Source organism: Lepisosteus platostomus, chromosome 6 (assembly GCF_059453375.1).
Source record: "Lepisosteus platostomus isolate fLepPlt1 chromosome 6, fLepPlt1.hap1, whole genome shotgun sequence".
NCBI classification, from domain to species: Eukaryota; Metazoa; Chordata; class Actinopteri; order Semionotiformes; family Lepisosteidae; genus Lepisosteus; species Lepisosteus platostomus.
In genome coordinates, this window is record NC_142616.1 from 34,104,429 (window position 1) to 34,119,079 (window position 14,651).

At 39.9% G+C, this 14,651-nt stretch overlaps 1 protein-coding gene across 1 annotated transcript; it reads right to left on the reverse strand.

The window, feature by feature from the left end:
• Positions 1-1,728: 1,728 nt before the first annotated feature.
• Positions 1,729-13,555, reverse strand: mcmbp (minichromosome maintenance complex binding protein). Its single transcript, XM_088635563.1, has 16 exons — positions 13,363-13,555; positions 12,000-12,082; positions 11,495-11,635; positions 10,920-10,961; positions 9,878-9,980; positions 9,126-9,254; positions 8,748-8,929; positions 8,239-8,336; positions 7,751-7,914; positions 7,192-7,315; positions 6,061-6,178; positions 5,500-5,665; positions 4,833-4,966; positions 4,131-4,295; positions 2,636-2,724; positions 1,729-2,198 (listed from the first exon to the last, which is right to left on the reverse strand). The coding sequence occupies exons 1-16, from the start codon at positions 13,418-13,420 to the stop codon at positions 2,072-2,074; spliced, it is 1,923 nt and encodes a 640-aa protein (XP_088491689.1). The 5' UTR covers positions 13,421-13,555; the 3' UTR covers positions 1,729-2,071.
• Between the last annotated feature and the right edge of the window lie 1,096 nt (positions 13,556-14,651).

A 14,651-nucleotide genomic window follows, 5' to 3' on the forward strand; every position in this document is an offset into this window, starting at 1 on the left:
ATAGCATTACTATATTGGAGGCTAAGTCACAAGTCACCTCAGGTGGACATGCTAGCAGTGGAGCTTTGTCCTCTTGAGCAAGGGTTTGTGTAGATGTGCTGATGGATGTCAGCAAGTGTGGGCTAGATATGCAGGATGATATACTAATAAACTTAATGTTGTATTATATACCAGCATTGATGGGGGAGGTCTGTATGTGATGATCTGGGTTGTACCACCTAGCCCCTTATTGTGTTTGATGGTGATCTTACTGAACAGAACTTCTCTGATCAGGTCCTGGTACTTCACTTGCTGCCCTTCCTGTGGGTTTATCCAGAAGTGAGAGGATTCCACCAGGACAGCACATGCTCATGCTACTGCTTGTGCAATGACCGCTTTCTTACCAGACATTTTACAAGAATGTGCCAATTATGCCTCTGCTGTCCTAATTGCTAGAATTGAGTCTCATCAAAAGTTTGTTGAATGAGCAGGGATGACGCACAAGATGTAGGGCTCATGGACCAGGGACCAGGCATTTGCTTGACCAAGCTATGTGAGAAGAAGGGAACAGAATCCATCAGGATAGAATCTATAACTTGGATAAGGTGATGCTCAGTACAGCAGAACACTAAAAAACATGGGAGTATGAGACTGAAACTTTTATTTTAAGCAGGCAGAAGACTGATACCAGTACATACTGTATCATACTTGCAAAACAGTAAAGATGCAGTAGTACAAACAAAAACATGTGCACATTAAATTATAACTCATCCAGCACTAAAGAAAATCCTTTGTCTTCAATCCCTATTGGATCCACAATAAAATTACATTATAAGACAGTTTAAGCAAAAGCCTAACTTAACATAGTGAGAATTATAATTAACAGCTGAGCAGTTGGCATCTTTCAGTTTGTATCCTATGGCTAGTAACTATAATAAAGCTTGCACTTAAGGCTGCAGTGAAATAAAGGCTAGGGAGAAACTAGTAGCAGTTAAGACTTCATACAGTATACAACCAGGGAAAATAACATTTAAGATAGAACCTGAGAAGGCACTTCCTAAGAAGAGTCTGGGCATGTGCATGAAGAAACCCATCAATAAAAGGTGGGTGAATGAGATCTGTATTTTGGGAAGGAAGAACTCATCTGAAATACAATGTCTCAAGCACAGCTGAAGGCTGAAGGGATTTTAACAAATAGCCTTCCTGAAACTGTACGGCAGGCAACACAGCTAAAAGTGTCTGACGTGAAGACCAAATGTAAGGCACTGGACTGCAGAGGTGGGTGTACAGATCACTTTACAAAGTCACACGAATGGTGCGGATGCATTAGTCTCTGTGAATTTGTAAAAGCTACCAAACAAGACATTTGAACCTGGACAGAAATGACAGGCTGGTCTTATGCATTTGTATAAAATGTCTTAAGCAGCTAGAATATTTTTTTGTTTTTAAAATGATTTTTTTTTAAAAAAGTAAATATTCAGGTTGTAGCATACTTTTTTCTGGCCCTCAAATGTTATTTTATAAAAAGCGAAAAATAAAACAGATACTAAAAGAAGGAATATTTCATTTAAGAGCCCTGATGTTTACTGGGCTTCATTTCCTGTGTACCGGGCACCTTTCAGCAGCAAGATGTCGACCTGGCAGCGACACCACTGGAAATTCTGTCCTAGCCTCAAAAAACACCTTATCTGTAATTCAGGGGTGTAATAAGACTGAAAAGCAACAAATACCATCCAGGGAACACTAAACTATACAAAACTGAATTCTTTAATACATCCAAATAAAAACCTATTTGTAACAAGGGGTGGGGTGAGATTATTGGACAGATAACAGTACAGTTTTCCCATCTTACAAAAAGAACCCAGAATTATTTTACTTAACAGACTGAGTTAATTACATATAACAAGATTACGAACCATCATAATATTCTCTCAGGGAAAAAAATGGTTTTGGTATAAATTTTAAACAATTCCACCAAGCTCCATGGTCAGTGCTTTTCCTTGGCATTCCTGTGCCCAACCAGGGCTATTCTCTACTCGCCCCAGGGCCAGGAGAGTTCAGGCTTCTGCGGTGAACAGAGTAGCTTGGGCGTTTAAGGCTCGTTCCCGTTCACACACTTCTGTTGCTCAGTCCTGCTTTTTCTCAGAGATTCAAGGTGTTTTGCCCTCGTCCACCTCTCCCGGGAGAGTGTGGTCTGCCCCACGCTGAGAGACAGCAGCCTGTAGAGGGGGAATCAAACAAACCCTGATCAACGGCAGCGTAAAAAAAAAAGTGAACAGTAAATTCAGTCTTTACTAAAGACTCAAGTTTATGGACGTCATCAGCATCGACATCCAAGCATATCCCAACCTGTTACAGAATACTGCATGCTTTATGCCACCTGTTAAACACATCGGAGCTTTACCAGAGCACTTTCTTTGAATGATTCTCAAAAAGCAGGCAAGTTTTAAAGATGTTCAGCTACAGTGCAGACCATCTTATAAGGCAGCTGAAAACTACTGATCTGAGACCTCTTGCACAGCCAGCCAAGTGTTACTCAGGGCTGATATGCTTAACTCAAACCTGGCACTCTCTACCACAGAGCATTACAAAGTTAAGGTAAAAGAAACTATTAGATATTAAGACAAAAAAAACGCTACAGAACCTCAACACATACCTGGCAACAACGAGCAATCTGTGAAGGTCTTCGCCAGAGATGCTTTGGGGGTCATTTTTGCGCATTTCAACAAAGTCATCCTCCACTGCCTGCAAGGAAAAATAACTTCAGGACTTTGGGATCACTAGCACTGCATTTATTACAGACTCCACTGAAGTGTGATGACAACTCGGGTGTCGGAAAAGTTAAATTGGTAAGTTTAAAGGTAAATTTAAGATTTTTTCCCATAGAAACAATGGTCACACGTTATGCAGTCCCAGTATATATACTTGAGAATAATCTTTCATTTCAATTAATTACCAATAGCAGGAATTAGATCCCAATAGGTGAACATTCTAATTAAACCCTTAATGTTTTATTTTTAGTCAATCATATTCAAATACAGGCAAGTATATTGACCTTTTTAAATTTGTTTAAATCCACAATGAATGTAATCATGCATTTAAAGTCTCAGACTCCAAGTAAGCTTCCTCACTGATTTGATTTTTTCACTAAGTTTCAGAAAGCCTGTTTATTAAAATGCTAAAGGTTTGAATGCTTTATCTTCTGTTTCTGTGTGTCACCTTCCCAGATTTTGGCAAGCAATGAGCAGACTTGGACTTAATCCAAAGCTGTTAGCATAGGCTAATAGGAATTGAAACTGACAGGAAAATTAGTTGCAATTTTCTTGCACCATAACAAAATGTTTTCACTTTCAGCCAAATGAACTGTGTTTCAGAACGTGGGGGAAATCACTGTCAGTCATGAAAAGTTTTCTAATTAGTGTAGTTAGATCATACATGTATATTTTATTACTCTTTTGATGTTTGTATTGATGTAGACAGGGAGCATGATTTTAAGACAGATCATTGTAATTTATGATAGCTGAGTAAATTGATTGGTTCTAGTCATGTTATAAGTACAGTGAACTATGTAATTATAATTAAATATAGCTCATAGTAGCTAAATGATTTTGTTACAGTGATTAAGACACATGTCAAAACCAGAACTTTTGTAATGCAGCTCCCTTAGAACAGTTTGCTCACTTTCAACTGAATAATGTGAATTCTTCAATTATTGAATATAAAGTATGATATATACAGTATAATTTAAATTATCATTAAACAAATGTAAATTGTAATGATTTTTTCTTCATACCAGAAACACATTCTCCTTACATTTTTACGTTTGTTTTATTTAGGTCCTTATTTGGAAGACCTTGCTGTTATCTTCCGATACACACATTAGTGCTGGCAGAGCTTAAACCTAAAATAATGGTAACATTCCTTAATGTGGCACGTCAGGGACTTAGAAACCCAATGTGGACACTATGACATGGTTCTCTTCATGCTAGGGTTAGCCAATAATTCTTGTTACAACTGGATTGGTAATACTTATTTGCATAGGTTTGTTTTTCGAATCACCTTACACTACAAATAGCCACGTTTATCCTTTGATCAAAAGTAGCAGCACCTGTTCCTTTAGCTTCCGTCTCCATGAGTGGAGAGCAACTCACCTTCGTCACCTCCTCGGAGATGCTGTACTCCATTGTCCTGAGCAGGCTCAGGTAGACCCGGAACTTGTTGAGCAGGGAGGGAAGGAGAGACACCTGCAAAGCGCTCAGGTACTCCTGCATGTTGGGGGGGTTCAGCTGAGGCTGGAGATGGACCAGGCAGTCGGACTGTGGGGTGACAACAGTTTCAGCAGTGGCAATATTGTCCATGAGGGCTGAGCTATACTGAACTCGCAGCAGAAAAACGCACTTTTGTGAGCAATAGAAACAATTTCCCTTTCTCACAGAAAACCATGTTTTACAATTTAAATTTACAATTACAAATTACAATTTAAATTTAGAGTGTCCAGAATCAATTTAAAGACCGTTACAAAAAGAAGCAACCTTTTCTAAATTCCAGAGTTAAAAGTTTGGAAGCCACATCGAACCCATGTAGCTGGACAATTTAACTTGTCCAGTTTAGAATGCAAGTGCTCAGACCTCAGCTTTGTATTGATAATAAGCAGTATTAAAACAATCTTGCAACCAGTAACAATTTCTAATGCCATCACTTGGCATTAAAAGAAAACCCATTTGGTTCTGCCTCCAGCAAGTATCTCATGCCTGCCTTACGCAAGTCAGCTGAAGGATGCAATCAGCTTGAAATCCAACATGGCATATTCTCTTCTTCATGTCAATCTGTGTCAAAGAGGCTTTTGTCCATACCGGTAGAAGTGATCTGCCTTCTGATGTGATCAACACATTAATATTGCAGGGGAATTCCATCCGGTGGTAGTTGAAGTCGTAATCAACCTTCTGCCACGAGATCAGGTTACCGAGGGCAGTGATATTCCGCACACCTAAAGACAGAAACCACAATTTACAGCATTGGAAGGTGAGGAACATCACCACCATCTAGAAGCATAGCTGCTGATTGCTTTTAGCAGCCATCTCCATAAAACAGGATTAATTGTAGAGTTTCTAACCATCCAAGATAGTATTGCAAATTCTGATTTCTATACTGCAGACAAATGTACTAAAGACTGCTTATCACCTTGCAGTATATGGTTGGATCCCACACTCTAAATATAACTTGAAAGAGAACGGCTAAAATTATGGAGTAATTATATATTGTACTATAATACAGCAATCACACACAAACTTGACAAAAGGAAATACATAGTCCTAAAAGCACCTGAATATTGATTGCAAGAATGACAGTTTTGGCCTAGAGTGAGAGTTTGTTTAGGAGGTTTACCAAGAAACATTTCTTGGAAAATGAAACCATTTCACAAATAAGGCTGACCTATCCCATTGTGTAACTGTTATGTCAGTTCAATGACATTTTGTCAAGAGTTCACAGGAAATGAAGCTCTAGAGCAGCCGGGGTCACCTGCGGTGTCCAGCTGTCCCTGTTCCAGCACCGTCTCATCCAAGAAGAGACTGGTGTTCCGGGCCAGCTGCAGGACACTGCTCACCAGCCGGTTGGCTGTGTAGTCCTTCTGTGGAACCAACCGCAAGCTGTTCATGTTGTGCAGACTCATGCCGAGGAGATAAGACTGGAAACAAAACAGAAGACAAAATAAAGACAGAATTCCACTAGGAGCAGTGTGGTTTGAACATACTTACCCAGGCCAGTCTTCTCTACCCCAGTACTCATCAGGTTTTTAAACACGGTTAAATTAAGCATCTTCTCCCCATCAGCCAAGTGCTCCATAACACTGGTCCCTTACGTTCCTAAGCTCCTTCTAAGGACCAGCTTTGTAAGCCCTGCTTGCAAGTCCTGTGTAAGAAGAGCTGCACTTATGGTCTCTTACATTGAGTCATCCTTAGTAACACGCATCCCTTCCATCATCAGAAAAACTGACAAACTAGCAAACTAGAGAAGTTCGAAAGACAAAACACTCTGTGGTGTATTTGACCAAATTGTAACCCCCAGGAAAGCTGCACTCACAGATGGAACGATATTCTGTATAACGCGATACAGATTCTCTGTGTAGGCAGTGTTGCGGGGACAGCCACTCAGATTCAGTGTGAATTTCCCCAGGGGCAGGACATCACGTCTTGCATACCTGCAGCGAGGAGAACATGGCCAAAACATTATTTTTTCTCGTCTTTCAGGTTGCCCGAGTTGTACAGAATGCAACAATAGTTTTAACAAAAATACCACACTCACTTGAGGTCCACAAAGGTACATTAACCTGCACAGGAGATAGTAACTGATAGATAACGTAATGCTATTTTTTTTTCGGAGTTAGAAAGCATCAGCATTGATGAGCGCTTTTCAAACATTTAAAGTAAAATGTACACAGTAACTTGTAAGACCTCCAATTTATACATCACAAAATAGACTACATTTCTAGGTATGTGCAGCGGCATGTACTACAGTTCAGAATGTGGCAACAAAACTTCAGGCAATGTGATGTAGCCTTATAACACTGTAAAGAAACAGACTTGAGAACACATTTCTTTGCATCCAATAGAAATATTGCTCTTGACCTTGCGATGGTTTTGCCTACAAATACCAATTACTTGTTAACTCTGCATGCAGATCATGTTGCAACATTTCTACGGTGAAAACTCTGCTGCACAACTTGTAGATATCTGCTCGCACAACGTGGTACATTAGTCATTACGTTGACATTAGTCATGCATAGCAATTCTTAGGAACTTGAACGCGAATTTGGAACATGGCGACTTACAGTACTTTCACAAAGTTCACAATGTTGTGCTTAATTCAAAATTTGTATTTTTATTCTGCAACATCAATGAATTTAGTCTGTTCCCAAAACATTATAATGTAATTTTGAGAAATATTGAGTGCAATTCCCCTTTAACAAACTTGTTATTAACTGCTATTCTTGGACAGGGAATAAAATATTAATCCCATTTTATTAAAAAAAAATACTGTGCATACAGCTTGCACTTTCTTCCTCCTTTCAGAATAGTTTTTGTGATTTGTAATAAGCCTCTTCAAAACTGCCAAAGCTTTACCACAATATCAGCATTTCACACACAATACAAGGATTGCGGGCTCATGCCTTAGATGAGGTATATTAAGGACACTATTCCCCCAGTGACTCACACAGTGGAAATGAGATGCAGGATGAGGTACTCCGCCGCCAGACTGTCTCCCAGGAGCACATGGGTGAAGTACCCCAGCAGTTCAGCCCTCACCGACGTCACTTCACTTAGGAAACTGGACACAACTGCACGATAGTGAGAAAACACGATTCTTTACGATGCCCATCCTGCACCAAAGCACCTTGCCAGACGGCGACAATCCGATTCCTAGCTGAAATGCAAGGATGCACACATTACATGAGCCGCAAAACGTAAAACTACCCATTTCACGACAGATGTAAGAATTAGATTAAAACAAATTGCTACTAATTAACATGCATATTAATTAGCTCACTTCGAGCATCTTAACTTCCTCTTGATAGTCCAACACACTTAGTTAAAGGAGTGACAAATGAGTACAGTTTAAAAACAATTGCACTCAATGAATTAGTGAGCCTGAGATCTCAAACTATGCATCTAATAAGCTGATCACTACATGCAGAGATCAAGCACAAAGCTTTTGAAAACTACGTTCCCCCCTACATGTGTTCCCGGGTCCTCACACCCTACTGCAGACTCACAGCTCTGGTCGGCTAGCTGGGGCAGCAGGGGGTTGTTGTGTTCCAGTTTGTGCACCAGGAGCACGTGCAGCCGGGGCACCAGGGAGGCGGGTGGACTGCGGACCTTCTGCTCCTCGGCGCTCTCTGTGCAATCCATAGTGTCCAAGAACGAGGAGCTACCGTCCCTGCAGGACGTGACAATGACAATGCTTCTTTTTCCCTTACTTCACATCACAGGAATAATTTAATTACAGGTTTGTGACCTGTTTAGTAGAAAAGTAACTGAGCCTTCCTGCATCCAGACCACGGTAAGTTATATTCTGTAAAACTCAAATGCTGCCAATTGAGGTGGGGGGGGGGGGGAAACTGTCTTGCCCACAACTTTGTAGGGGTCATCCACTCACCCACGTGTTAGCACCCCATTACACTGAAGAAATGGTTAGTATTTTTTTTATATTGGTGATCCATTCCAAATCAACAACTATTCACAAAATGTAACAATTCCTCACCTTTCCTCATTCAGTACACTCAGCACTGGGTCTACTGACAGGATTCCATACACTTCCAGCATGTCGTTTACCTTGACACTCTCCCAGTCCTCGTACATCTGACAGAAAGAGGCCACATGAGCTACAGGCTGTGCAAGCAGCGTTTCATTTTTAAGGACACTCGTATCCTACTACGCTTCTTTACAATAAACAAAAATAAAGATGGGGTATTTTGTCTTTCTTCTGAAGAAGAGCTTTAATGCTAAATATTTTCCTACACAGCTTTCTCAGTTAGTCACATAAATGTTCAAGCTCGTTGAAAAGTAACACTTTGATTACAATGCAGTAACAGCATGATTTGGATTAGTTCTGTTTAAAATATTTCAAGTTAATCATGGCAATGGATACAGTTTTGTCGCTGCAAAGTTGTTTTTTGCTGCAATTGTTATGGCACACCACCTACAGCAGAATGGACAAAAAAAAAACTACAGAGCTAAAGTTAAAGAGTGCTGATCATGTCAGGGTATTACCTTGACAAGACAGGCTGGTCCCTTCTCTCCTGGAAGAGGGAAGTTGAGGTCAAGGGGGGAGGAGCAACCAGGCAGAGAGTTGCTCTGGCCGGATGGAGCTTCTGTCTCCAGACGCTTGGAGTCTCCACTGGTCTGGGATTCAGCAACTGAAAAGGGGGAAGCCAACTCCTTTAACCTTCTACCTAGGACAAACTGTGATTTGCTAGTTCCATTCTAACACTATAATGAGTAGACTTTGTTTCTAAATACCGAACAATTTCTGGGTGGAACGAAGCAAAAGCTCTGAGCTCCAAGGTAACAGAGTCAAAATTACAATTCACGGCTATAAACAGAAGTCTTGCTCTTTGCCTTCTCTTTAGATGTAAGAGCTTGAGATACCTGAAAGCTGGTCTTTTTGTTTGGAAGGCTGCATGTCCATATCTTCGTCCTCCTCATAGCTGCGCTTGTGACGGCAGGGTGTGTAAGATGTTGAAGGACTGACACGGGCCTGACTTTCACAGGCATAGGTGTGCACGACAAAGTTAAGATCAATTACAGTGCAAACCAGCCTAGCAGAGTCAGACCAGAGCCATCTAAATTACACAGAACGTGCGTGGCTAGTCTCTGAATCAACAAAGATTTTGCATGCTAATAGAAACATTCTAAATTGTTTTGCCACTCCTTAACCTCCAGCACACATTAACAACTTGAGTTTTGCTGTTGACTGACTCGAAACTATCAAGACTTGTGAATGTTCACACTGCTGAGTTCTCTCTTCTACAGACTTTTACCATTTACAGGTGGGGCTCTCTTTCAGAGAGCTTTAAAAAATACTGAATGAGTTTTAAATAAAAACATCTGAGTTGGCATATTACCTCTATCACAAGATTTATGCTTGTTACCCTTTCTTTCACGATTCTTTACAATTTTGAGACGACACTTGGCAAGTAGTTGAAGCACCTACATTCTTTATCGAATGGACATTTCATTAGTTGATGTTTAAATCCTCTCCAACCGACTTTAAAATCTGTTCAGCAAATGAGTGGCAGACAGCTCTGATATTCTGGCTTTCTCAGATCCAAAAATGCCAAGTGTGATCAATCGGCAAATCTAACCCTATATCATATTTTCAAAAAACAAATGAAAGGATATCTCTTTCACCCAAGGGGACTCTCCAGGAATAGGCACACAATAGAAGGTTTGTCTCTCCAGAGTTACACTCTTGTTCGAGTTCAGGTCGACTTCCTGCTGAGGCTAAAAGCATTCAAATTAGAAAGAGAAGTTATCAGCTTTTTAACAGTGAGTACATTCTGGGATTAAATGCAGAGATAGCAATGTAGTTCTGCTGCCCCCTAATGGAAAACTGTATCCAGAATAACACTCTATTTACTCCCACATAGACACTCTTCAAACAAAATTGATGTAGGAAGAAACCCTGGTCTATGACTTAGCCTTTTTAATGAATAAATGGTCATATAAAAACACATCCATCAGAAACATCATAATCTTATGAACTTACATTTTTACCCTTGAAGGGTTCAGACACTTATTCATGGTACCTTTATAAAGCAAACAGTAATCAAAAGGTTTCTTAAAGATATGCCAAATGAAAGCCTTTTATTCATATTTTTTTATTTTTGAATTACTATTCTTAACTGTGACATTTTGTATATTTCATCTCAAACTAAACTACGTGAAGTTTATAAGACCTCCACACCCAAACCATGTGGTTGTGGCTAATGTGCATTGGTTTCTGATGGTTGGTGAAACCTTTTCACCGTTTAATATAGTCAGATTGGCCTCCAGCTGGTTGGGTCAGAGAGTTAGGCTCTCTCATCCATTTTACAGACCATGAACCTGCCTGTTAGCTTTGTACCAAGGTCTCTTGTTCTGTGACCTTCCTGAGGTCTGTCGTTATCAAGCAAGTTGCTCAGTTTAAACCTTGTTGTGTTTTACCAAAGTACGGTTGTCAGGGATTTCTCAGTCTTTTACAGGCTGCCAAAGTCCAGGGAGTAAAATGGCTTCCATCACATGTAGCAGCACTGCATTCTCCTAACCACCTGATTCCATGGTGCAAACACATGCACTGCATTGATACAGAAACCCCCCTACAGAGTGTCTGCTGGCCTAACCTGTTATTACTGCAAGGCTCTACAGCTTAATATACATGTAGAAAAAAGGATCATCACATACCCCACATTCTGCAATGTCTCTGTATTTTCCAAATCGCAGCACCTGCAAGAAACAACAAGGCACCAGTTAAAATAGGAGTCGCTGTGTGATGGTCACATGGCAGAAAGCCATGCCGAAACAAAACAGCAGTTTTGCAAGTATCATGAATCATGTTTAAGTCTTAAGAGGCTGAAAAGCTATTTTCCTTACGAATCACAGCAAATGGATATATGCAAGTGAACGATGGTAAAAAAGCACAGAGAAGATGGCACTAAGGAATGCAACAATTCTGATTGTGAATTCATCAAACCAAAAATACTCACAACTTCCAGTGTTAAAGACTGCTTTATTTGTATACGTAAGCAAATTACTCTGTTTTCATCCAGCATTTTATTTATTATAGTGATAACTATGAAGAGTCCCGCAATCATGAAAGGAAAGAATTCCTCTCAGTAGCATTTCAGACTTGCCATCCTGTGAAACAGGATGCAGCGAACCAAACAAAAACCACCCTTACGACAGTAATGTCCACAGCAGCCACGAAGGGTGATGACACCAAACCACGGGAAGACAGAAGAGACAAGCTGGGTACTCACTCGTTCTTTCGAAACGGGGTCAACGGTTTCGTACACTCCCATGTAGAACTCCGGATCAAACATGTCCTGCACCATACACCGGAACTTGACCAGACTGTCAGGCTTCAGGTAGTGTAGAGGAACATCATTTAAAGAAGGAACCTGGTAAAACAAAACAGCACTATTCATAGCTGTTAGGTTACACTTAACCTTGTTAGTTAGTGTGTGATCCATTGGACTGTCCATTGCTTGTGGCAAGCACACATGGAACAACAGAGGAATTAACTACACGTCAGCATGTATGCATTTATTTACAATTCCACAGCATCAGCACAGTGCTGTATCCAACTAAGCGACACTATTATATTGGGTTATTATACCCACGCAGCCCCAATACACATGCAGGATAAGTAGAAAAGCGAGCAAGTACAGTATGTACTGTAATAGTTACAATGATATATGGAGGTTTCAAATCTAAATATCATTGTTTTTGATCCTTTCAGTAAGAGGACAAACTCAGACTTACCCAGTTTGCTGCATCATTCACTTTTAGCTTCTCTTTAAAATACTCCACCACTTTCTTCTCCCATTCAGGATTGGGGGTCTGAGCTGCAAGAACGCGGAGAGTGTACTAGAGCACTGAACTAGATTGAGGAGAGGTGCACCGATTACCCATTCTGTTATAAGAGGTGCACCCATTCGTCTCGAAATGCAAAACGTGTGGAAAAATATTTAGTTAAGATTTTTGCTACCTGATGTAGTGGAAAACTCCTACCGCCCAAATATATAAATTGCTTTCATTTAGGGGTTGCTTTTACATGGAATTGAGCCTACTCATTAAACACAAACATCTGGGTTAATGAGCTGTGACCACCTTCAAAGAGTCATACTTTTTTAGTTGATCTATACTTAATACGTTAATGAAAAAGTAATGATCTAATTTACAGTACATTATTCTATCGTTAAAACGAAACGTTAACAGTGATATTCTACAAATCGAATAATTAACGTAAAAGTTGGAAAAAGGAGGGCGTTACAGGTTTCTTGTTTTTTTAAAACACGTATTTTTTTTATCTTATGCTATTAATTAAAAAATCTCAGTAGTTGCTCCGCGGTAGTACAGCGATCGGGGTAGATAAACTATCCCGATCCAAAGCGAGCACTTAATTCGTGCAATTAAATCAATTCAGTCATTTAGCTTTGCCAAACTCCTGCAACGAGGCTAACATCCATGTCCGAAAGGGATTTTGTTTCTCGCACTCAATGACCGTGCTTCTCCGGATGAAATGCATCTAATCCCCTAGTTTCGATTTGCACTGTTTACACCACGCCTGAGGCTCAGAAGAGTCCAGCAACATGTGACAACAGTGAGTGGCGAACATGATCAAACATAGGAAGCCACACAACAGAAAGAAATAGTTATAGACAACATCTTGAGCATATATAGTTACTTTTTTAAACATCTATAAAATAGGCAAAATCAGATTCTCTATCCGCGGTTTAAATCTCTCTAGTACGGGTTAAACGAAAGTAAAGCAACCAAAATTATCCTTTACCAACATCCAGCATCCAGCATCAGATCATATATCAGTAGATCTTGTTTTCTAGGTTCTTATAATATTGACATACTATAATATTGAAGAATGTACATTCGATTTTTGGACACATTTCGCGTACTGTGAAAGTTTAAGAAACAGGAACCATAACTTTTCCCGTGACTTTTTGACAGTAAACAAATTGTAGCACTACTTTTTGCTGTTGAAGATAAATATTAAACTACTGTTATACGACATAAACTCGGTATGTGAATAGGCTACATGCATTCCAAATTGGATCGCAATTTGCTGAGAAACTGCATAAAACGCATCGTTGCAAAAAGATCCACTTACCAAAAAATCCCTGCACAACGCTTAAAGGGCTGTTAATCCAGTCTAGAGCAGAAGGCATCTTTGCTTGCTTTAAACTGTAGTTGATTGCTTGGAGCGCGAGAAAAGTAAATTTGAAAATACAATTCTCCACTACAAGAACCAGATTCAGAAACTCACGCAGCTCTAAGGGACAATTCACAATGGCGGGAAATTTACGTCACCAGAGATGAACCTCTGAACTTTGCCGCAAGTATGGCGTCAGAGACCTACTGAAACCGCTTTGACGCCATTTTTACTGTGGGCGTCTTCGTGCTGGGAGAATTTAACTTTAACACATCTTTCTTTGTTTTCCACGTTGAACTTTCAACATTGTTTGAGCTCCTTGAACTATTTTCCCGTGATGAAATTTACTCCCAAATATAGAATGTTTAAACTGCCATACATCCATACATTTAAACCATTTGCTAAAGAAGATATAACTGTCCACAAATGCCTAAAGTGGGGACCTCTGCTTTTATTTCGAACATTCATCTGTTAGAATAATAAAAAAGCATTATATATGTAAGAGAATAGTACAATGATAAGGAAATTACCTTCCACAGCCTCACCATACTTAGGTGCTTTGAGGCTTTGAAGAAAAGAATTTGCCCTGTGTTAGCTTTATTTCTAGGGATATCAGGCATATAAATAGAATCCTTTTTGTTTTGAAAAGGTTGTCTTTTGAAAAGACAACCTGAAGAAGACTCTACAGCCGAAACAGTGTGTTTCTTTTCTTCTCTTTTCATGATGGAATAAACATTAATTTGTTCCTTTGCTGCCTATGCACTCTGCCACAGATGCCTTCTTGAATTCTTTTTTTGTCAGTTGGAAGACAGATGTGCATTTGAGAAGATGACTGTGATTTCCATTACCATTTGATTTCCAATCAAAAGCACCAGAAAATGATTTAAAAAATGGAGAGAGGGGTTCAGAGACTGCACTGTGCATCTCAAACAACACCTCTTACAACCAACAGAAAAGTGCTACATAGCAAATAAAAGCTTGAGACATTTTTTTAGGAACGCTGAGCTTTCCCTGAACAGCAACACTTAGTGCTTAGTGTTGCTCTTTCCCCGAATCGATAAGGGTCAGCTCTGTGTGAGCTAAAAGAGTCCATATACCATTTCCACACAACTTTGTAGGAGGTACAAAAACTGGCTTGTTACATAGTGAGACTAAAGGCCGGCCAGACAAATGTGCTTTAGTCTTAAGAACAGGTGTTAGACCTGCTACAAAGAATTCTACAATACATAAACATCAACTGGCTGCCC